Source organism: Thrips palmi, unplaced genomic scaffold (assembly GCF_012932325.1).
Source record: "Thrips palmi isolate BJ-2018 unplaced genomic scaffold, TpBJ-2018v1 HiC_scaffold_11, whole genome shotgun sequence".
NCBI classification, from domain to species: Eukaryota; Metazoa; Arthropoda; class Insecta; order Thysanoptera; family Thripidae; genus Thrips; species Thrips palmi.
The window spans coordinates 6,522,471-6,545,484 of record NW_023144622.1 but is presented as its reverse complement, the minus strand read 5'-3'; the positions used below and the strand labels follow the sequence as shown (position 1 = coordinate 6,545,484).

General features: G+C 62.5%; 2 protein-coding genes across 10 annotated transcripts in view; both read right to left on the bottom strand.

Moving 5' to 3' along the window:
• Positions 1-22,765, bottom strand: part of LOC117639274 (patronin) — a 35,999-nt gene extending 13,234 nt beyond the window's left edge. For 7 of the 9 annotated variants that reach the window (XM_034374786.1, XM_034374789.1, XM_034374791.1 and 4 more), the window contains exons 1-5: positions 22,300-22,765; positions 1,018-1,113; positions 718-933; positions 399-623; positions 66-316 (exon numbers count right to left, since the gene is read on the bottom strand). In XM_034374786.1, coding sequence (XP_034230677.1) covers positions 66-316; positions 399-623; positions 718-933; positions 1,018-1,113; positions 22,300-22,404 — 893 coding nt within the window. In that variant the 5' untranslated portion in view covers positions 22,405-22,765. The remainder of the gene's footprint in view (positions 1-65; positions 317-398; positions 624-717; positions 934-1,017; positions 1,114-22,299) is intronic. The other 2 variants (XM_034374788.1, XM_034374790.1) reach the window with 1 other exon arrangement.
• The window catches only part of LOC117639275, a 380,425-nt gene that overhangs the window by 298,793 nt on the left and 58,618 nt on the right, over positions 1-23,014 (bottom strand). The gene's annotated exons all lie outside the window — the stretch shown is intronic.

Genomic DNA, 23,014 nt, shown 5'->3' with positions numbered 1-23,014 from the left:
GGCAAAATTAAAAAAGAGGAAAGAAAAATCCCAATTAAAAAAGGAGAATAAGTAGTAAACCTTACCTGCGAAGATAAGAAATATCTTCAGGCATTAAATGGAAAACAGAGTGAGGTAAACACCGCAGGCAAAAGTCGTGAACCAGCATGAGATTTTTAACAGAATCTGACACAGTTGGTAAATAGCTGACAACAACATCCTTCCATGGCACTTCTTCTGGACAGTAAAACGAGACGAGTGCAGCAAGACCAACACCGTCACTGAGGTCCTTTAATTCCTTTATTTCTGGGAATTGCGGAGTTTTTGGTTGATTATCCTAAAAGGAAAATTAAAGCACCACCGTTATATTATTGTGTATCCTTGTTGAAGACAAAAGACGGATGAAGGCCGAGACTCACCCCGCCTCCTTGCTGCTCCGATTCCTGTTTGATTTTCTGTCTCAAAGCTGCCACCGCTTCTCGGACCCAGCTCAGCAGGGCGTACTCTGGCTCCGCTGGGGCTGAGTCCGGACTGACCCGAGCGTGGTGACTAAACCTCTGGATGGCGGCCTGCACCCGGTCAGAGGTGGCAACTTCCTTAGCGTACAAGATCATCATTGCCTCCATCATTGACACATGGGCGCTCTGAAAGAGGAAAATGAAAGTTAAATAACAACTCCAGCGTCTGCAAAGTATTTTAAAGAAATTCCAATAAAAAACCATGGGCAAATATACTCACAAGTTTCATTGGATTAGTTTGAATGAGGACTGTCTCTGTCATCTGACAATCAGCTGGTTCTGGAATGGTAATGCCCTTGCGCAGGAGGACTTGTATGATGCCCGAATGGTTGAGATTGTGAAAATTCGGATCTCCATAAATACTTGAGAGAGCAAGGCAATACAGTTCAGCACTCGCCAGCGCATGGACAATTTGTGGTTTGAGATGCTCCTGGTCCTGAAAGACAAAGCGGGCGTTTCAGAAAAAAATCAAAGTGGAAATAAGAAAAACGTCGACAGGCGACAGGGTCCTGCCACTCACCTCATGGTCTCTGTAAAAGGGTTCCCGGAAGTTCTCCGGGACTCTGTTGTTGTACGCCTTTGACAGAAGCCACTTGACCGAGGCACGCTGCTTCGCCTGCAACAACGTCAAACAAAACCACCAATTACAAGACCGAAAATGTCATCGCATGAGGGCTGCATTGCACGCCCGAGGCGCATTGCGACTTGCGTCCCGACGTCGCAATCGCAATCACAATCGCAACGCGACGCAACCCAGGCAAGGCAAGGCGATCATGAGCAGTTTGGGAGTGGTTCTGATGGGGCACTTCCTGAGCACAAGGACAAGTACACGCCCGAGGCTGTGCGCCCCGCCCTGCCCCGCCCCCTCGCTCGGATCTCGGCTAGCCAGCGTTGCCTAGCGTTGCGTAGCGTTATGGGAAGGGACAGCGGGCGCGACCGTCCGTCGCCCGCGCTCCAAAACAGCAGAACACAACACCACACCTCCAAAGAGGGAGGGTACAGTGCACAGGGCACCTTCCCCCATCCATCCCAGCGGGGTGAAGGGCGGCGCAGCGGCCCAAATAATTCAGGACGAGCAAACCCGGCCACTTCAGACCCAACACTGATAAAATTCCTTCCTACTGTATAACGCAAGTGTGCAAGTAAACAAGATTTGGATTTACAACGCGGACCATGCCCCACATATATGATTCACAGATAAATGCCGCTGGTTTGCATGAGTCGAAGCCAGATTGACAGATAAAAATACGATTTGTCTCCGGCCGAAATCGCACAGACGGTTCGGGCAGATTGTCCCCATTTTTCACGAACGCGTCGCGTGGAGCACGCCCGAGGGCAGGGCAGGCGCCTCGAGTCCACTCCAGCGACACGAGCGGCTAGCACGAGACAAACGAACCGAGTGCGGCCATCTCTCTCACTTTCATCCCTTAAAAGCCGCAACGAGCGGCGCGAGCGACAGAGACGGAAGACGCGCGGCCGGTCCGCGACGTAATGGGGTTAGCTCAGAGTCATCCCGCTGATTGGCCAGCAGGCCAGCAGGCCCTGCGTGGGAGGAGGAGGGGGGGGGGGAGACAGTGAGTGAATCTCCCGCACGCGTCTCCTCCACGGCCCCACGGCCTAGCCGCGCCGCGCGGCCACGGTCCTGGCGGAGCTCGTCTGGACCGTCTCGGCGGAGGGCGACGCCCCCGGTGCGGTGCCCGCTGCGACGCCACTGTAAGCAACCAGGCCGCGCCTCTTGACAGTGCACATGCCCACCGCCGTGCCGTGCCACGCCGTGGGGCCCCACACGAGTACGAGCTGCAGGCCGCGCGGCCGCGTGCGTGGAGCACGGTGTAGTAGGGCTTCCCCGACGTGGCCGAGGGCGCGCAGCGCGCAGCGCCACTGAAAACAGGTGCCCGGCCAGAGGGCCAGAGCCAGCCGCCACGCCGCCACGCGGACAAGAGGGCCGGCACGCCGGCACCCTGCTCGACCCACATCCAGCCGATGCACCACCACGGACGAGGCGACCGCAAGCACGACGACGACGTGCAAGTCAACATCGCGGCATTGTCGCGTTCGCCGCCGCCCGTCCGTCCGTCTGTCTGTCTGCCGGTGACGCAACGACGCCGACGGCAGCCGCGGCAAGTCATACACAAACGGCAGAGCAGGTCATGTTGGCAGACAGGCACGCCGCGCCCAACAAGGAGCCCCGAACAGAGGCCGTGCCGCCACGCCTTACCGACCGTATTTCGGAACAGTGGCGTAGGAAGCGTCGTCGGGAAGGTGCACCGCGCTGCACCGAGGCCCTGGGGCCCGAGGGGCCGCGGTTTGGTTTGTGGTGGCGGCGGCAGTGCAGTGGCAGTGCAGTGTAGTGGCAACGCGGCATGCGGTTTCTCACGGTGCCCCCGCGGTTCGGGCAGACGCCCCACCCCCCTCCTCGGCTCGGCGGGGCTCGCGCGCGCTCCGCTCGAACCGCTTCCAGGTTTGGCCGGTGAAGGGCCCCTAGATGAGGACGAGTCCTTAAAGGTGCGGAACCAGTCAGACACCTTCCAAACCTGTCCGGGCGACACTAGGGACCCATTAAACTCGGATTAAAACTCACTAAGCGCCCGTCGCTTCGTTCTTAAGGGTCCCTTAAAGCCATCATTAAGGTCTTCCGGGTTCTTCCATCATGCGCCGAAGGGCCAATAATTTTCCCCGACTGCTTCGTCACGAACAAGGCGTCGTCTCACTCTCTCTCACCGAGAAGGGCGGGCTCTGCTGCTGCGCCGGCCTGGGGCGGTGGGGGCGGCGGGCGGCTTCCAGGCGCAACACCGCCCCAGCGCGCGCGCGGTCCTGGGGGCGGCGCCGGGGGCGGCGCGGCAGAGGCGGCGGGGCGCGCGCGCACAGCACGTCCACGTACATGTACATGGCGGAGGACGACGGAGGGCCGCCTCACAGGCCGAGTGCCGCCGTGCAATCCATTTCCAGTGTCACTCCTTCGCGAAGCCTAGCGAAGCCGCGCGCTGCACAGTTCACTTTTTCACTCAAAACATTCACTCGGAGAGGGCTGGGAGCGAAAGCGAGTGCACGCCAGTGTGCGTGCGTGTGTGTCTGTGTGCGAGTGGGTATGCGTGCGCCGAAGGCAGGCGCCTCCGCCGGCGCCTCGGCCGCCAGCAGGGCGCCAGCAGGGCGCCAGCGGCAGGAGGTGTGATGCAGGAAGACTTCCCCAAACCCGCACGCGACCCAACGAGCACCGAGTACCGAGTACCCCCTCCCCCTTTTCTGAGTCGACGGGCATTGATCCCACGTCGATCCCACGGCCGGCGCCTTCGCCCTGCCGCCGTCTGTCTGTCTGTCTGTCTGTCTGTCTGTCTGTCTGTCTGTCTGTCTGTCTGTCCGTCCGTCCGCCGGGGAGCTACCGAGCAGAGAGGAATGCGCGAGCGAGCCACTCACATCTAATCGGCGGCTTGGCCATGCAGGCCGAGCGATCGCTCCGTCTCGCTCGCACTCACGGAGCGACGCAGCCTGCAGGGCCCCGCCCGCCATAAGCGTATTCACCAATTTCCCTGCTACTTGTCTGGCGGCCCCCCGCTGGTTCCTCCCCCCCTCCCCGCACACGTACGTAGGTACCGGCCGGCACCAGCCCGTCAGGCCGGGCCGGGCGGGGCTTTCACCTCCCCGCCATGAGCCGGCATGAGCCAGAAGAGCCAGCCATGCGCCAGCCATGCCGGCAGGACAAGCCATAAAGGCCGCCAGACAGGAAAGGGAAAAAATATAGGAAAAGGGCCCCATTCCCGCTGCACTCCGCCAAAGTGTGAGCCGAAACGGCGGGGCGGAGGGGCGTCCACTGTCAGGAGGGTCATGACGCGAAAAATCCTGGCATACATCCAGCGCGCAAAGTTCGTCACAAAAACCATAACTTCAAATTTTTCTAGGAACAACAGGCTGTGTTAAACACGACTACTTTCAGCTGACTCTACCACCGATATCCACTAAGTCATTGGCCGGAAGATTCACCCAAAGCCCTACACTATAGACATGGGGACTTTCGACGCTTGTGTGCGGAGCTTGTATGTGTACTGTTGGTGTGTAAGTGCGCGTGAGTGTGCGAGTGCGGTGCTTTCGCTGGGGCTCCGCGCGCGGCGCTACGTCCGCAAAATAAAAGGTCGCCCCTCTCTGTCGCTCCGCAGCACCGCAGCGGCGATCGACGCCCGCGTCGCGCGTGCAAGAGAGAGAGAGAGAGAGACGGCCTCTGCGGGGTCCGCGAGCACCGCGCGCGCAGTGAAGGGAAGAGACGGCGTGCACGCAACACCGGCGCAGCCAGGGCGTGGCGTGGCGCGGCAGGGCACCGCATTCTCTCTCGCCAACCGGATCACCGAGGACTTTGTACGGCTTGGGGCGAAACCCCCGCACACAGGGCGCAGAGGGTGCAGGGCCCCGATGCAGGGCCCCGGCCGCCGTCGGCTGACCCAGTGTCGTCCCACTGCAGCCGCACTGCCGTCGCCACACCGGTAGAAACATTTTTCGGAAAGGGAAAATTGACTCGGAGTGAGGCAAATTTACGTAGAGCGGGGACTCCACTGTGAGATGCGGGTTCTGCGAACGAAAGTTCGGCAACTCGTCAAACGGCCCAGCCCAATCCAACACAAACACACACACGCACGCACACCCGACGCGGAGATGCACAGACGGCGGCGACACGCTGCGAGTGGCGGTTCGGTTCGGTCCCGCAGCCAAACGCGATGACAAGCCGAGCAAGCGAGCGAGCCAAGGTCGCGCGGCGCCCGCGGCGACACGGAGACTCCGCGACTCGCGACTCTGCGCCCGCGGCGTCCTGGTGACTCGCCTCGCTGTGCGCGGAGAGCTCGGCGGCAACGACACGGCGAGGCGATCGGTCGCCGGAGGGGAGCCCGGCCCGGCGGTACAGCGGCACGGCGGCACAGCCTCGCGGTGGCCCGTCGGCCGGGAGGTCCCGCGGGATGGCACGCGCGCGGCGTGCGAGGGCGTAAGGGACTGGCGGCACACTGGCTGGGCGTCGGCGGCGCCGCCCGGCCCAGGGAAACGCCGCCGGGAAGGGAACCGGGAGGAGGGGGAAGGGAAAGGGAAGCGGCGAGATGCAAGGCGCGGCCCGCGGTCATTGCATCTGTGCAGTCCGTCTCTCTCGCACTCGCGGGGCGTCCCGCACAGCGGTGCGAGAGAGACAGACGTGCGGGTATGCAATGCATCTCACGGAGGGCCGAGTGCCGTCCGCCGCCGCGCACTTCGCGGAGTGATCACGTGCGAAGACTCAGGAACAGCCTTCTTCTCCCCCACCGTTAAAATAGGCAATGATTGGTGGTCTGCACCCCTAGGCCCTACACTGCTCGGATGCGTACATCACCACCGCGGGGCCTTCAAACGCGCCGCCGGCGACGAGTACAGTCAGTACAGTAAGTACGCCGTCAGCCGCCGCCACGCCGACAGCGCCCCGAACGCACTTCCTCCCAATGAGCGACGCAGATGAGACGGCAAAGTGAGACAAGCAGGCGAAGCAGGCCGTCTCTCTCGCACTCACGGGGCCGGCCCGCAGGTGGCGAGAGAGACAGTGGCGACGGCGGCGACGCACTGCTCGGAATCAGACGCCTGCACTGTCGGGTTGCAGGAGGGGAGATGGCTTCGCCGGCCTTTATTTCGGGCTTCTATTGGACCGGAAGGGGAGCGCGGCAGAGGCGCGTCGCTCTGTCTCTCTCGCACGCGCAGGGCGCGGGTAGGGTGCGAGAGAGACAGAGCGAGCAGACGCGGTCCGGAATCGTCCCGCTGGCGGAGGCTGCCGTTGGCGCTGTGGTGGGTGACGGTCTTGGGGCGGCTCGTCTGTCACCGCTGTCGCTGTCTCTCTCGCACCTAGACGGGGCGCCCCGTGAGTGCGAGAGAGACAGAGCGACGCAGGAAGCCGCCATCGGCAGCGGCATCGCGATGGAACACGCGCCGACACGACAAAGGTGCACCTCAACGCCCCAACGGACACAAAAATATCCGCGCCGGCGGGAGTCGAACCCGAGCCGCATAGCAAACGAGCGACCGGCACTCCCCCGCACCTGGCCGCCGCGCTGCAGCAGGTCGTACATCAAGCCGGGCCGCTAAATATTAAATCGGAAAGCGTTCTACCGGACCGCCGAGCGCTCTCCGGGAGTCAATCCGCGGTGCGAAATCCAGGCCGTCCGAGCCGCGCATCGCCCAACGCAGTGCTGGTGCACTGGGGGAGGGAGGGGGTTGGGTTAACATATGCGCCATCACGGCTTCCTACCCCTAAGGGCTGAATCTGGACGGCCCGCCTCGTCGCTCCGTCTCTCTCGCGCCTCCGCGGCACGCCCTGCGAGTGCGAGAGAGAGACAGAGAAACGGGTTGTTTCGGACTCGGCCGCGGGGACGCGGCAGATCCCCCTGATTCAGCACGGCGCCTCGAAATGGATCGGGCCAACGCACACAACGTCAAGCAGTGCGCCGCGCAGAGCGTCGCTTACGCGCTCCAAGCGGGTCAAACGCGTAAACTTGAACCCGCCCCATCCAATTTACCGCATCCACGCTGTTCGCCGCAAAAAAAAAAACCGACAACACTTTCACCTTTATACGCTTACGTTTACGATCCTCTGCAACGCCGTAGTGCTAAACACAGCGAATTTCAGCGCATTTTAAGTGAAAACGTCCATGAAAAACCGAGAATACCCCACGCATTTTCGCTGCATGCGGAGTCTTGGCGTTGTTTCCCCTTGCAAAACATTTGCAATACACGCTCGGCCTGCTCGGCCTGCCCGGCGCTCGTGACAAAGTAACGTAAAGAGGTTTTCCTTGTGGCATCGCCGCCTGCCGCCGCGAAGACACCTGTTTCGGCCCACCTGGCCGTCCGCCCCGCCCCGCCCCGCCCGCCCCGCCCCGCCCCGCCCCGCCACGCCCACGAGGTGGCGGCGGTCGCGAGGGGCGTTCGCGAACGGCGCGCCGTTTAGTTCATCGGAATCCGAGACGATATGTGAATGAGGCTGGGAGTGGCGCGGCAGCGCGTGCAGCCGCGTCCCGCGCGGAAGGACCAAACAACAACAAGAACAACAACAACTAAACTGCTTCACGCCATCCGCGAGCCACGCCCTATGAAATAAACGCGCCTTGTGCAAGGGCGGCGCTAAGGGCGCCCCGTCCCTGACCCGCGGGGCCCCAGCCGAGGCCTAGCCCTGCTCAGCCCTATCGACCCTGGCGGCCAGGGAAACCATTACGACGATCCGAGCCCCATTCGCATAGGGCCGCGGTCGGGGCTCGGCTGGAGGGGTGGGGGTGGGGGTGGGGGCGTCGCTGTCCCTCTCGCCCTGCGGTGAGCGTCCGCGCGGGTGAAGGGCCTGGCCGTGCGTCCGCGTCGCGCCGCCAGACTCCGCCGGCCGAGCCGCCGCTCACTTCTCGCGGACCGATAAACTGGAAACAATTAACGGCGCGAAAATCCCACCCGCGCCACTGCCAGCCAGAGCAGACAGCCCAGCCGGCTCATGACGCGCATGACGCGCTTGACGAGCTCGGCGAGCAACGAGAGCGCGGCCGCGGCCCGGCCCGCCGTCACGCCGCGGAGCACCGCGGAGCACGGCCGGCTCGGCCGCACCGCACCGCACCGCAGCGGCTGTCTTGCCTGTCCCCGTGGGATTAGGCCGGTCAATACTCGGACACGCACGCGGCGGCCCAGCCCGGCCCTTGGCGTGCCGTCGTCGGCGTGGTCGGGGCCGCGCCGCAGGGGGATGGCCTGGTCGCCGCCTGTCAGCGACCTCCACGCCCCGGAAGTCCAAAGCGTCCAAACACTACAGTGGCCGCGCCGGGCCGCACGCATTCGCCTACTTCACACTGAAGGAAGCCAGAACGACGAGTTCGCCAAGCGTCGTGCCGAACCGCCGAACCAAACCCCACGCACCGGCGACTCATTTCTGACAGTGTGCCGGGCCGGACGTACGGAGGCGCGAGCGGCGCGACTTGCCGAAGCCGCCAAGCCAAAAGGCGGCCGGTCGGCCCGTTTGTCCGCGCCTGGGAATTATTTGAGCACACACGCTGATTGGCCCCGCCCCGCCCCGCCCCGCGCCGCCACCCCGACGCCGGCCCGCTGGCCACGGCCAGGCGACAAGTTACTGTCGGAAACACGTCCCGGCCGACGGGGCGGACCGCGCGCCTTTCAAGGAATCTTGCACGAGGCTCGAAATCCGCGAATGCGTTACCGACACCCGGGCGGCTCGCGTGGCGGCACGGTTCTGATTGGCGATCGACGGCGACGGCTCCATTTCGCGTGTCTCGCTCGACGCCAAGGCGAGGGCGATGACGAGGCCGCCATCTCCGCTGCACCAAAACGGCCACTTCCTCCTCCTCCTCCTCCGCCAGGCCGGACATGCCGCGCGACGCCCCGCGCCTCAAGGAGCACCAAGAAAGGCCAACAAAAACAACAACAACAAAGTTTGAGCTGGGCTTTTCTGTTTCCAGTTTGGAGTTGATGCAAAGTCGATTCTCCGCGCGGCCAAGGAGGCGGGCGGCTGCGGCCACCAGGACCACCACACTACGGGGTGGCGCGCCGCGAGCCAAATCCCCGGGGCGGGGCGGGGCGGGGCGGCGTACCACCCCAGCCCCTCTGACTCACGGGCATCCCGCGCGATGACTCACGCCCGTCCCGTCCCGTCCCCCAGACCCAGCGGGCCCAGCGGAGCGCAGCGTCGCAAGGACCCTCACCTGCGAACAGAGAACAACGCGCCGTCAGCCCAGCGTCTCGAACTCGTCCATGACCTCCAGGACGTTCACGACGGCGTGCCACCGCCTCGCGCAAAAGCCGCCGGCAACCTTTTACTTCAGCAGCCTGCTCGCACATACACACACACGAACACGCGCCACGCGGGGAAAGGGTAAAAGTGAAACCCCCGCGTCTCAATCGGACAGACGCAGGGAAAGAAAGAAAAATAATATTAACGATGGAAAACAAAAGGAGAGGGCGTGGCCGTTATTGACGGAGCGAGGCGCGCGTGCCGCAGCCTGGCCGACCCCATCCAGGCCGACCCCGCCCCGCCCTGCTGACCCGGACGGCACGGACCGGGACGGACTGCCCAGAGTGCACCGCGGCGCCCGGCGCCATCGGGGGAATGCTTCCAGCGCTTCCAGCGGCCCACGGGGTCACAAGCACACTGATTCCGCTCACTGCTCTCGTCGCTCTGTCTCTCTCGCACCGACACGGGGCGCCCCACGAGTGCGAGAGAGATGCCCGAGCCCCTTACGGCTGCCGGGTAGGCAACCACTGCCTCACGGCGCACCGGAGCGTTCGGGTTGCCTACCCGCCGGGCGTCTGCCGCTCGCCGCTCCACGAGTGCGAGAGAGACAGAGGGACAGCAGCAGCGCGAAGAAGAGGCGCGGCAGGGCGGCCCGGAAAGGAAGGCGAGACAAATGGGCATCACGACGAAGCCGAGCCGCCGAGCCCGGCGGGCGGAGAGTCCGCCATCCATTCCAGAATCCCAGCCTTCGCTCTTCCACGATCCGGTCCAAACCGGCGCACATTCGGACCCCCGTCTACTACCTGCTCCTGCGGGTCCGCGTCCACGTCGCGGAGGCCACCGGCCCCGCCGGCCTGCAGCAGACGACGCGCCACCAGGACCGCGCCGACGCCCACGAGCACCAGCAGCGCGCCCGACCAGTCCAACATCGGGCCACTCGGGGAGGAAAGTATCCCAAGGCCAATGCGGACCGAAACACGCACACACGCACACGGAGGCACCAGGCGGGTGCCGGCGGGCCCGTCTACGGGACGCCCGGGGGGACGCCGTCGCCGTGCTCGGACTGCTCGGCGAGCCGGTGCGCGGTGCGGCGGTACGGCCGAGGTATGTCAGGCGGGGCGCGCGGTGCGCGGTACGGCCAACCGGCCGGCTGCAATTAAGATATTGAGGAGCGCGGCGCTGACATGCTGGCGTGGCCCCGCCAGGGCCCCGCCAGCCGCGGCCAAAACGACCGGCGTGGTCCCGCAGCAGCAGCCAGCCAGCCAGGCAGGCCGAGCTCGCAGACACCGCCTTGCTCCAGCAGAGACTTCATTTCCCATTCGTACAACGGCAAACGCGCCGCGGTTTGGACAGCCTCGCCTCGCCCGGCCCGATAGCGACGATAAGGCCGGCCGGGCGTGGCCGACGCTTTATCGTGGCACGGCGGCACGGCGCACCCCCAAGACTCGGAACAGGAAACAACAACAACAACAAGACAGTGCCGAATGAGTCCTAGGCTGTAAGTAGCCGCGGTCGCGAAGTGGCCGAAGTGCCTCCGGGCCAGCCGGGTGGGTGACACCTTACTGGGTCACGGCAATGCGTCCGGCACGGCACGGCACGCCACGGCACGGCACGCGCGTGCCAACGGGGACACGGGCCAAGTCACGCGAGCAGAGGGCCGGGACTGCACCACCCGAAAAACGGGGGCAAATCAGCCCTAACAATGCCGCCGGGTCGGTGGAACAGGGCAGGTCATCATGTGGGACTCCACTGCCGTCCACACAGCGTCGCGCTGTCTCTCCCGCACTCACGGGCGCCCCGTACAGGTGCGAGAGAGACAGAGCGACGACAGTCTGCAGTGGACCACCACGGCCTGGTCGTCGCGACGCCGCCGAAGTGGGGCCCAGGCGGCCCAGCCCAAGGCGGGGCCGAGTGGGGCCCAAGGTCGGCGTGCGGTGCACACCTACACAGGAGCACACCTAACCGAATTAGCGGCCACGCACTCCGTCTCTCTCGCACCGCAGCGGAACGCGGCAACGCGCCACGGGTGCGAGAGAGACAGCCTCTGGCTGCAGCGCGGCTAGGCCAAGCGGTCCGGGACCAAGGGGATCACCGACGACGCCGAGCCGAGCCGGCCGAGCCCCTTCGCGAGCGAGGGCGTCGCAGTGTGGCGGCGTCGCGGAACGGGGCGACGGCACCGCCAGGGACGGCATCTCGAAATCGAAATCGATCTACCCAGAGGCAAGGCGGCAACGCGAGGCAACGGCCCGTCTGTCTCTCTCGCACTCGCGAGGCGCCCCGCAGGAGTGAGAGCGTGGTCGTCGGGGCCAACATGGACTCCGCGACCATAGACTACGGCATGGACTCCCGCGTCATAGACCGCCCCGCCCCGCCCCGCCCCGGCTCCAGTGGATGCTCGCTCCGTCCGTGGCCTCCTCCAGCGCCGGCCAGCCCAGCCCGCCTGCCCACGCCGAGCGCCGAGCGGCAGTAGTGCCCCAGCAGCACACCTGGGCTGCCTGGACTCACTCCAGCCCGCTCCAGCGCGCTCCAGAGCGTCGCCTTTTCACATGCAGATCCCCGGGCTGCTTCTGCCACACTGTGTGGGCCTCGCAGGCCTCGCTGTTGTGTGTACTCGTCGTACACGGTGCACACACGCCAAACAACAACAGCAAAAAACATTCTTCTTTTTACGAAGTCACTGATTGCCCCCAACGATTCGGCGCACATTTGCCCATCGGGGGCCGCGGCAGAGAGATGTAACGGCGTGTGCTGCCCTGCCAGTCACGCGCGATTAAATAACCATTGCGTCCAGTGTACCAGTGAACAGCGGTCGTGCATAAGTGCGTTGCATTCAAAGAGAGAGTGAGAGAGAGAACGCGCTGACAAATGTCGCTGGCACACCGCGCTCGCGTCGGCGGACAAATAAACAAAATGCATACAGAATGCATTGCGAGAGCGACGACCAGCCAGCCACCACAGACACACGCCGACAAAAAAAATAAAAAGTGGTCGGAGGGGGGAATCGAACCCGCACCCACCCTTCGTCGAAGAAGGCGCCCATTGTGGTCGGGGTCGCCGAGCCCTGCGACAGGTTGACGCGCCGGTGACGCGGCGCAGTGACGGACGGCGCAACAGTGCAGTGACAACGTGCAGTGACGAGCGGGCGACAAAAAAGGGACAAGTTGTTTCTATTTGTTGTCCTTTATTGCCTGGGACGAGGCTCGCGGCTCGCGCCTCGCCAGCGCACAGCCGCGCCGCACAGACGCGCGCACAGCGGCAGGTTTATTCTGGGCGAGGTCCTTGGTCCTTCGCGGTGCGCGGCGTGTCGACGCAGTGCGTCTTCCTGGCAGGAAGAGCCGCCGGTCGCCGCCCCGCCGCGCCCGCCGCGCCCCAGCACAGGGTGTTCCGGGATAGCGCGTGCCGCCTAGAGAGCAGCCCCGCGCCCCTTCACGGCCCATCGACAGTCCATCCGTGAGGAGGAGGCGAAGGCATCCACGCGGCGCGGCAGCGCGCACGCTTCCCCCGGGAACCGATTCCCGCGATCAAACGACAGGCGTCACCGCTGCCATTCATCCAGACTGCCGAGTCGTTTCGAGCAGTGCTTTGCGTCGCTCTGTCTCTCTACCTTCGGCACGCCCCATGCGTGCGAGAGAGACCGCCCCGCCAATCAGACAGCAGCCGCGAATGTCAGCCGGCCGACGGGCGCGGTGGTGCGTCTGCTTGGCGGTGTACGCGTGGACGGGGATGGGCCGCGCCGCCCGCCCGCCGCTGGCGCCACACACAAGGCGGTCTTTAAAACGCGCTCAGAATAGTTCGCACGGCGCCCGACCGAGCGTGCGAGCGCAGGTGCGCCCTTTCCAGCCGGGGTGTCGCACGCCGGCCCGAACCGCACCGCCGGGTCGCGGCCTCTGGCGATCGCCGCGTGCTTGCGACAGGCCCGGGGGTGTACCACCAAGGTGCGCCGCTTTCTTCGGCAACACCCAACGCACTGCCGAGTCGGGGCATCAGTGGCTTGCCTTGGCGAGCTCCCCGCAGCTCGTGCGGCAAGGCCGTCCCGAGGCGAGGATGGGGTATCGCAATCAAGGGCGCAACCTTTGCCGTCTATTGGATCAGTGACCGTCATCCAATGAAACTGCACTCTTTCGGGATTCATCACTTTTGACCATTTTTGCGAGACCACTGCTCCCAAACTATCAGCGGTCAAGGCCTTCCCGAGGCGGGGCATGAAAGAGTAGGGTCTTCAGAATAGTAAGGCGTCGAGGGAGGCCTTTGACCGCAACTAAATTGGATGCAGTGACCGCTCAAAGTCAGCAAAAACGTGATTTTCTGAAATTCATTCACTTTGACCATTTTTGCGAGACCACTGCTCCCAAACTATCAGCGGTCAAAGCCTTCCCGAGGCGGGGCATGAAAGAGTAGGGTCTTCAGAATAGCAAGGCGTCGAGGGAGGCCTTTGACCGCAACTAAATTGGATGCAGTGACCGCTCAAAGTCAGCAAAAACGGTGATTTTCTGAAATTCATTCACTTTTTGACCATTTTTGCGAGACCACTGCTCCCAAATTATCAGCGGTCAAAGCCTTCCCGAGGCGGGGCATGAAAGAGTAGGGTCTTCAGAATAGCAAGGCGTCGAGGGAGGCCTATGACCGCAACTAAATTGGATGCAGTGACCGCTCAAAGTCAGCAAAAACGGTGATTTTCTGAAATTCATTCACTTTTTGACCATTTTTGCGAGACCACTGCTCCCAAATTATCAGCGGTCAAAGCCTTCCCGAGGCGGGGCATGAAAGAGTAGGGTCTTCAGAATAGTAAGGCGTCGAGGAAGGCCTATGACCGCAACTAAATTTGACGCAGTGGCTGCCCAAAGTCAGCAATATTGAATTTCCGACACTTTAACAGCTTTCCGAGGTCGGCGCTCAAATAATCTCCAATATTTCCCAATAATCAACATAATAACCTCCTATAATCAGTGATAAATAATAAAATAATCAAAAGAAATCACATGTAATCATACTCTAAATATAATCAGTGTACATGAAAATCTTGAGTTGGTTACCCCTTGTGCTGCGGCCTGCAAAAGACTCCACACCTGTGCGAGGGGCGCGGTGGCGCTGGCCGGAAGCGGGCGGGGCGGGGCGGGGCGGGGCAGGTGGCAAGTGGGCGTCGGCCAAGGCGACCGTCGGGGACCTCAACGGCAGCGGCACGCGGCACGCCAAACCGATCCGGCGGCCGAGTCGGCCGAGCCGAGCCACCGCGCGGGTCGAGAGTCGGCATGGCCGCGGCCCCGCGTGGGGTCCGCCGCGGGGCCGCGAAACAAAAACACGGACGGAGCGGGGTTCACGACACCGAAGGACCAAGGGCAGTCTAGGCCAGGCCGGGGCCCACCGGGCGAGCCTAGCCCATCCCGTAACGGAGCAAGCGGTCTGCAACTCGACGCCGGCGGGGCGGGGCGGGGGGGGGGGGGGGCCGCCGCGCTGGAGCCCAGCAGGCGCGGCAGCGGCCCACTCCAGCACGGCGGGGCGTGGCGGGGCGTGGCGCACCCGGTCCACGGCCTACATGTCTACACGCTTCATCCTTGCGCGCCGTGGACGCGCCGTGGACGCTCCGCGGCGGCTCGCGCCTCCAAATCGTCCTGCTGAACACGCTGCAGCGCGTGCTCTGGGCCGGACGGCGCTAGGCGACACGCCCCCCCCCCTTTCCCACAGTCTCCGCATAAAACTGGCGCCGCGGCGCCGCGGTGGCCGCTTCGCGCACGTCACGTCGCCATGACGACCCAGTGAAGACACCACCCCACTGGCGGCGCCGTCGGCCTTCAGTGGCGGGCCAGGGCGGCGCGACCACTATCAGGTCGCGGGGCGGCTCGCCAGAGAGCGACAGAGAAGACTTTGCTACGCCACTGCGGCGGGCGCTGCGGCGGACAAGCGGCAGACAGCCGGGCCTTCGTTTGCAGCGCCGCTCCGCAGCTGGCTGGAGCCGTGCTGGAGCCATGCTGGAACGCTGGAACTGGCGGCCAGATTCCGTGAATGGAATGGGAGAGGCCCTTGGGTCCAGTCTAGCGTCCCTCTCCCTCTCTCTCCCGGCGGGAGGCACGTCGAACAGGCATGAGGAAGAAGGGGCCGCGCGCCTGCACTGCGAGCCGAGCTGCGAGCGCACCAAGCGGACAGGAACACAACAGGTCCGACCAAACAGACCCACGGCACGCGTCGCTCTGTCTCTCTCGCACCCCCGCGGACGGTCCCACGAGTGCGAGAGAGACACACAGAGGACGACGTAAGCACACTGTTCGGGAGCGGGCTGCAGCGCAGTGGGATGAACCTGCTGGAGTGAGTAAAGGGAAGGCGAGTACCACACCAGAAAAAATAAACGAAATGGTAATAAGTGGGAGCGAGCACAACGGGGTCGTTTTCTCTAGGGAGCAAACTGAGTGTTTATGTTGGCGGGGCTGTAACTCTGCCCGCGGATGACGGGGCCCACTCCGGGCGAGGGGGTGGGGGGAGGCAAAGCACCCCCCCCCCCCCACACACACACACACACGTCCGTCATGGCAGCAGGAAGTGGCCGACCGACTCCACGCTCCCAGCCACCTGTCAGGAGGCTGCGGGTCAAAGGACTTTTACAACGCCGTGTGCAGTATAGCCCTTCGCTCAGATACACTCCGCGAGACGGGCCAAACACTCACTCACACACACGCGGCCAGGCGCGCGCCGTACGTTCTCAGTTTGATTTAGAAAGCCTCTCGCTGCGCGCACCGCGCACCGCTTTCTTCTGCCAAGAGCGCGGCGACGTCGTCCACCTCGACGGGGATCACGGCGACGGCCAGCGCGCGCACACACACACACACACACACTTGCAGCGGCCGGGCGGCGTTTTTTCCCTTATCAACCGATCGTGGCGGCGAGGCACACTGCGAGGCAGCAACCCCGGCCGGTCGGCCGGCATAACGCGAGCGAAAGCTGGCCGTGCGTACCCGAGCCCTGCCAGTGTGCCAGCCCTGCAGAGCCGAGGCCGAGCACCCCGACAACGCTTTTGACTAATTGCCGCCGTCCGTACAAGGAATGGCGGCGGCGAGCTAGCCTGTCTCTCTCGCACTCACGCGGCGGAGAGAGACAGAGCGACGGCGTTTCAGAGGCAGCCTACAATGCAGGCACGAGCCGCAGTCCTTTGGATGCGCGGCCGCGGCAGGGACCGCGCTGGGATCATCTGTCCTCCATCTCTCTCACTCCCCATCGGGGATCGCCGTGAGTGCGAGAGAGACGGCGACACGACAACACTGTGGCCCCTCGGCGACACCTGTCCACGCGATTTACGGACGGACGGCCGCGCCCAAGCCGGGCTCAGAGATTAGACTGACGCTGGGATAGAAGCTAGACAGCCGCTGGGATAGAGGCTAGAATGCCGCTGGGATAGAAGCTACAGCCCTGGCCGCGCCGGACCGTAAACCAGAGCAACCACTCCGCTTTCTGTAATCCATCCAAGGCTCCAGCAGCGGCAAGAGGCGACAAACCAAACTCACTTCCCTGCAATTTTTCTTTTCTTTTTCAACATTTTTACCAAATGCTTTTTGTTGCTTTTTGTACCTGCCTCGCGAGTCTGCCGGCAGTCCTTAGCATTGACGCAGGTCAGTGCAGTTGTTGCATAGGCCACGGTCGTGGGAACGTAATCAAACAGAACATGCACTCTACACGTTTCTCCCTCCCACCCGTGGCCATCTGCACGGGCACACAGTGTGTGCCACACACACGCACACACGAACACGCGGAACTTGAGGAAGGAGAAAAAAACAACAATACTGCATTACAATGGCATCCGATTTCGCACACTGCGTTGTTCCCCGGAGGCGAGGGAGTTCCGTCTCTCTCGCACCGCGACGGGGCCGACGGGGCGCCCCGCGAGTGCGACAGAGACAGGGCGACCAAACGACCCTCCGGGAATCACTGCTGCCTAATAGCAGCGCCGGCGGCAATCATCGAGAAAAATGAAAGCCCGAAACCGGTATTCGAACCCACGACGCGCACGCCTCGCCCAGCCGCGTCGTCCCATTCATGCCAACGACTCGACTGCTACAAGTTTGGGGTTATCAGAGCGTGAGCGGCAGAGGGCCAAACGCCAGGGGGGCTAAAAGGGCCCCGAAAAGGGTCCGCCGGCGGCACGGCGCGCCAAAGGGAAGGGGTTGGACGGCCTGGACCGCTGGCGAGGAAGTTTTCCGAAGAAGGGAGTTCCCCTGGACGCGCCAGGGCGTTGCAGCGTTGCAAGGAGAGCGCGGCGTGGCGTGGCGGGTACCGCGCGACGGCCAGGCCAGGCGTGCCAGGCGTGGTCGAACAGTGTTCCAGTGCAGTAGGCCCATCCCGCGGGCACACTGCACACGGCACACGCACCGAGGGAGGGGCCCGTCCGCGAGCAGGCAGGCCAGGCAGGCAGGCCGCCCACGGGGCGCGGCAGACTCCTTCCGAGAGTCGGTTACGTCGCGCTGTCTCTCTCGCACTCATGGGGCGTGCCGTGGAGGTGCGAGAGAGACAGAGCGACGAATCAGTCCGCGGCTCGGCGCAGACCGCGCGGCAGGTTAGGTTAGGTCCACGATGTGTCCACGCGACTCCAGCACGGCGAGCCAGCCAGGCAAGCCCCCCGAAGCCCATAAAACTCGCTGTGGACGACGGCAGCCTCCGTCCGTCCAGGCCGTCCAGGCAGTGTGCTGTCCATGCAGCAGCATGCAGCCATATGGAGGCTGGCTCGCCCCGCCGCCGCGAACCTACATTCCTAGGCGGGAATGCGCGCGTCCTGCAGCACGAGAAAGGGCCTTACCCCGCGCGGGGCGTCGCTCTGTCTCTCTCGCACTCGGCCAGAGAGACAGGGGCAGTCTGCAGCTCGGCCGTCGTTGCCCAATGTCCAGGGTGGCCCGCGGCGTGCGTGGAGCGCGTGGACCGCGGCGGCACGACACCCGAATTCAAATTCAATCCCAGGATTGGCTTGTGGTCACTCTAGTCGCGGCGGTCGGTGCGCCCCGCGCCGCGCGACGCGGACGGCGGCCCCGCTCGCCACAGTTGAGGGGGCGTGCGACTCCCCGCCCCGCCCCGCCCCACGCAGCGCGCCATGAGGTAACACGCGAGTGGGTACAATGTGCAATCGCACACACGCGTCCTATCAATACACGACCGCGGCACTTGCACTTCCATATCGTGGGGCGCAAACACGTCGCTCCGTCTCTCTCGCACCCGCACGGGACGATGGGGCGGCCGAGAGAGTGCGAGAGAGACAGACACCGGGCGCTGACCGGGCCGCGCTCCCCTAATAGGCCGGAGCCTTCACTTTCGACCAGGGCGTGGCGGGGCGGGGCGGGGCGGGGCGGCCACCGCGCCGCCAGACCGCCACACCGCCAGGCCGACGTAGCCGGGGTTTTGGCGCGAGCCGAGCCGCTTTCCCTGCAGGGCCTGCACTGGTAGCGCCTGCACTGGTAGCGACGCCACCCGCAGAACACCGACGGGACGGACAGAGCGCTCCGCTTCAGTGCGAGCGAGAGACAGAGCGTCCGCGGTTTGGCCCTTTGGGCCCATCGCGGCGCGGTGCGCGCGGCGTGCGTGGTGGTGCACTCGTCCGCCTGGACCGGGAGCGCGGCGCGAGGCGCGAGGCTCGCGGCGAAGAGGTGGCCGACGGGCCGACCACATTCCGACCGCGTGCACTGATTCACAGCCAGCGCGGCGCAGGCGTAGCGCAGGCGCGCCCGGAGAAAGTAGAGTGAGCATAAAAATGAAAATGAAAATGAATAGCGATCTCATCGACTCGGCGGAAACCGACGGACGGCAGTGCCGCGACCCTGCTGCAGTCCGCAGTGGGACGCCGCCACCCGGCCTCCCCCGCCCCGCGGCGGCCCACTGCGAACAGTGCCTCTCCGTCTCTCTCGCACTCATGTCGGGCCGTAGGGGTGCGAGAGAGACGGAGCGACGGAGCGACTCCGCGGAACGGCTCGGCAGGTTGCCGACGACGACACTAGAGCCGCGTGCGACTCCAACTCCTTCGCACTGGTGCGCGAAGCTGCGGAGCGGCTAGGGCGGCCGGCCAGCGCGACACGAGGAGGAGGCGAAGTTCAACGACACCGAACTGCAGAGTCGTTTTCGTCGCTCCGTCTCTCTCGCACCCATACGGGGCGCCCCGTGAGTGCGAGAGAGACAGAGCGACGGAATGGCTGTGCTGGACCACCAGTTGGATGCGCAACATCACGCGTGCAACAGGTCCGCGGTGCAGCGAGGCGCCGCGCGCCGCTCCACGCCGCGCGTGCTGGCAGTGTGCTGGCAGTGCTGGCAGGGGCGCCAGGCGTGCCCGAGCGAAGCGGCTAACAGTGTACAAGCAACATTTCAAACAATTTCCTTCGCCTCATCCCGCGGCGCGCCGTGCCACGGCGTGTGTTTACGTGGCTGCCACGTACAGCGCACCGCCGCGACGCTGCGTGACCGCCACGCCGCGCCAGGCCCCACCGCGGACCGCTCTGGGCAGTAAGGGCCTTATAAAGACTTGTTCCTGGTGTCAGCCAGCTGGCCGCCGCACGTAGCCGCACGCAGCACGACGCGCCGCCGCGTCCAGGAATCCAGAGACATCCCCGCGACGTCGACAACAACAACAACAGCATGCGCGCGTTACTGGACTTGCCGCCAGGCCAGGGCAGAGCCGGCAGCGCCGCGCAGAGAAAGGGGCGAGCGACGCAATTGGCGGCGCGGGGATTCGAACCCGGGGCCGCCGATCTCTCTCCCTCTCCCGGGATGACACCGTGATTTACTTTGGGTCAATGCAGCCAGCCGTGTCTGCCTCTTCCCCGGCGGGTCCCCGGCGGCCAAGTCAAGCGTTGGCATGACGGATGGCGCGCTCGCCGAGGACCGCGAGGACCCCGTCGACCCGAACGGAAAATGAAACGAAATGGAGACGACGACGACGCCGCCGTCGGCGCGCCGTGAACCAGTTTTCACACTTTTTCCACGGGGCAGGCCGACGACGGCGTCGCGCGGCGGGGGTCAACCTGGAGGACGACGTCCCCGGGCTGCCCGATGACGTCACGCCGGTGAAGGACCCCGTGGCCGCGCTGCGGGGCAGGTCGCCGACGTCGCCGACGAGGAACATCGCACAGTGTGCCGGCTGCGCATCGACTGCACCAAAGCAGGGCAAGACGTGCTCGTGGGTGTTCCGCGGAACGCTTTCCAGGGCCATTTGTTATTTTTATGCTTTCAATAATCCGCGGGCAGGGCAGGGCCGTCGCCAAAAATGACCTCCGGCTGACCTAGCCTCCTCCACCCATCACAGCTGGCCCGGGTTCCTCCAGCCGCCCTCCCCTTGCCCCTCCCCGTCGCCGCGGCCGCGCTCCGCGCTCAGACGCCCACAGCTGGCCCCGGCCCGCCGCGCCGCCGCGCCGCGCTCTCGGCCAGCTCGCGGACGTTTCCCAAACCGAACGTCCACCAAAGCACACCAGGCGAGGCCGTCGATGGCAGCGGGAACGCCCCCAGCCCTCAGCCCTTTGGGGCCCTGGGCTACCCTACCCTGGGGCGCGCGGCTACCCGTCGAGACCCTTCTCCCTTCGGCTGCCTTTGGCACCTTTAGCCGGCCAGCTGCAGCGTCCCTTCCCTTCCCTGCCCCCGTCGCAGCGGGGAAGGCGAGGCTGGGCAAGGCGGAGACAATGCCGGCATCGCCTCAAGCTCCAAGCTGCCGGGCCGGGCCCTCTGCCGCTGTGGGAAGCGCCAAGCGCGCTACGGGTCAGGGACAAACATTTCGGGGGGGAAGGGTGGAGGGGGCTGTTGTCCCTAGCGCTGCACAGCTACCACCAGGGGTGAGATTAGGTGAGATGGTCGCTGGCTGCACAGCGGTGCGCTGCAGTGCGCAGCAGCAGGGTGCACCCGGTGCACCGCGCCCAGGAGTCGGGTCGGCGCGGCCAGCCTGGTGCAGCCTGGTGCAGCCCTTCGCGTCCAGGTGACCGTCGCGTCGGCAGCAGATGGTGCGGCGGCGGCGTTCGGACGACGTCCCTGTGACGTCACGCCACGGGCAGCATGGGCAGCGAGGCCGCCACGCCTTCGCTGCCCCCCCCCTTTTTTTCCCCTCTCTTTCCCCATCCCGAGGCAAAGGGTGCAGGGAGTGCAGGGGACAGGGACGCTCTGGCCGCTCGAACTCTCAATTCAGATAAAAATGACACTCTCGAACAAAATTGGGCCAGCTAGACGGAAATGAGATGCAAGGATCCACACACCCGAAAACATGACAAAACAAAACCATGAGCTAGTTTTCCTGGACCATGCCTGAGAACACATGATTTTGAGCAACAAAATATTTGATCAGAGCAAATAGCAGTATTAATTACTCAATACTTGTGCCGCAACCTTGCACTTAGAACTACCTACATACAATGCAAGAGATACTGAAACAAATAAACAAATCAAGACTACCATACTTATATAGCATGATTAGGTGAACGTAAAACATATGTAAACATTGGCAAATCCTTGCCTTTAAGTACATCAAGAGCATTCTCAAATTTTTGAGATATTACAATTATCTAGCAGACTAAAATTTCAGGAAGAATTGACTTGCCTATTGAAGGAAATGGACAATGAGTTGGCAAGTGCCATTAATATTTTCTTCCAAAAACAATGTATGAATCCATTATTTTTGAATGACATGTATAATAACAATAAGCAAGGAAATGTATGGAGAACATTCTTTAACCACCACAATGAAAAACAAACAAAAGGGAGTAGGGAGTAAATACTACCCAGTGAATTGACACAGATACTTGCAAAAATGCCTGTTTGTGGTAAATTAAAAGTACTAACATAACCTCTGCAGGTAAATGGATTCAATTGGAGAAGCAGTGCTTCCAGAGTAAAATGAATGTCAGCTATTGAATAATATTTATAAAAACTTAAGAAAAGTACTCAGTAGAAGAGAAACTCGATCCAAAGATGTACTCAAAGTAGCTTGTTTTGGTCACACATGAAAACTCTTGCACCTGACCTGCTTTTGGCACACACATCTTGATGAATGAAAAAGAAGTATGGCATAGTACACCAGATAAATAAAATATTTTTCTGATGTTCTGAGGAGAAGAGTTGAAATCTTAACGCAAAAAAAAAAAAACATAAACGTACCTGTCTCGTGTCGTACGTATCCTGCTCCATTGCATTGGCAAAGACTATTCCACTTTCATCAAAGGATTTCTTCTTGATGAAGACGCGAGAGATAGCACTCCACATTCACCACTTTCAACGCACTCGCACGAATTGAGCTTTCAACCTTTTTGGGCAGACGTTCGGTTGACATGACCCGCTCAAGACCAGTGTAAACTGACAGGAGGCCTAGGCCTTAGCTTGCAGGATGAGTAAAATGAAAGGCTAGTAAGTACTTAAGTGGACTATGCCCATAAAAACGGCTTCACAATGAGACGAAATACATTGCAAAGTGGAAAGCAAAAACCAGTCACAGAAAGTACGAAATGCTGGAAAACTCCATGGTCTCATAATAAATAAATCACTTCCATTCACATAATTAACCTTAACACGCACAGTCGTCACCAAGAAAATTTCTGAAACTGAAGTCATGAATCGACGAGGTCGGGTACGTTCCACATTTAGAGTGCCTCACTTTCTGAAAGTCGACTACTCGAAAGCGGTCATATTCAAAAAAGGCTAAAATATTATCAGTTTAGTAGCTTTTCTATTTTTTAGAACATCTTTCAAACACTTTAAACACATTTTTTTCAAAACCATCACTTCATTCATCGAAAGATTGCTTTAAAACGTAAAAGAGCTTTTCACAATGATCGATCTATCGTTTGAAGAGATCTCTGTCATCATCGAGACTAGA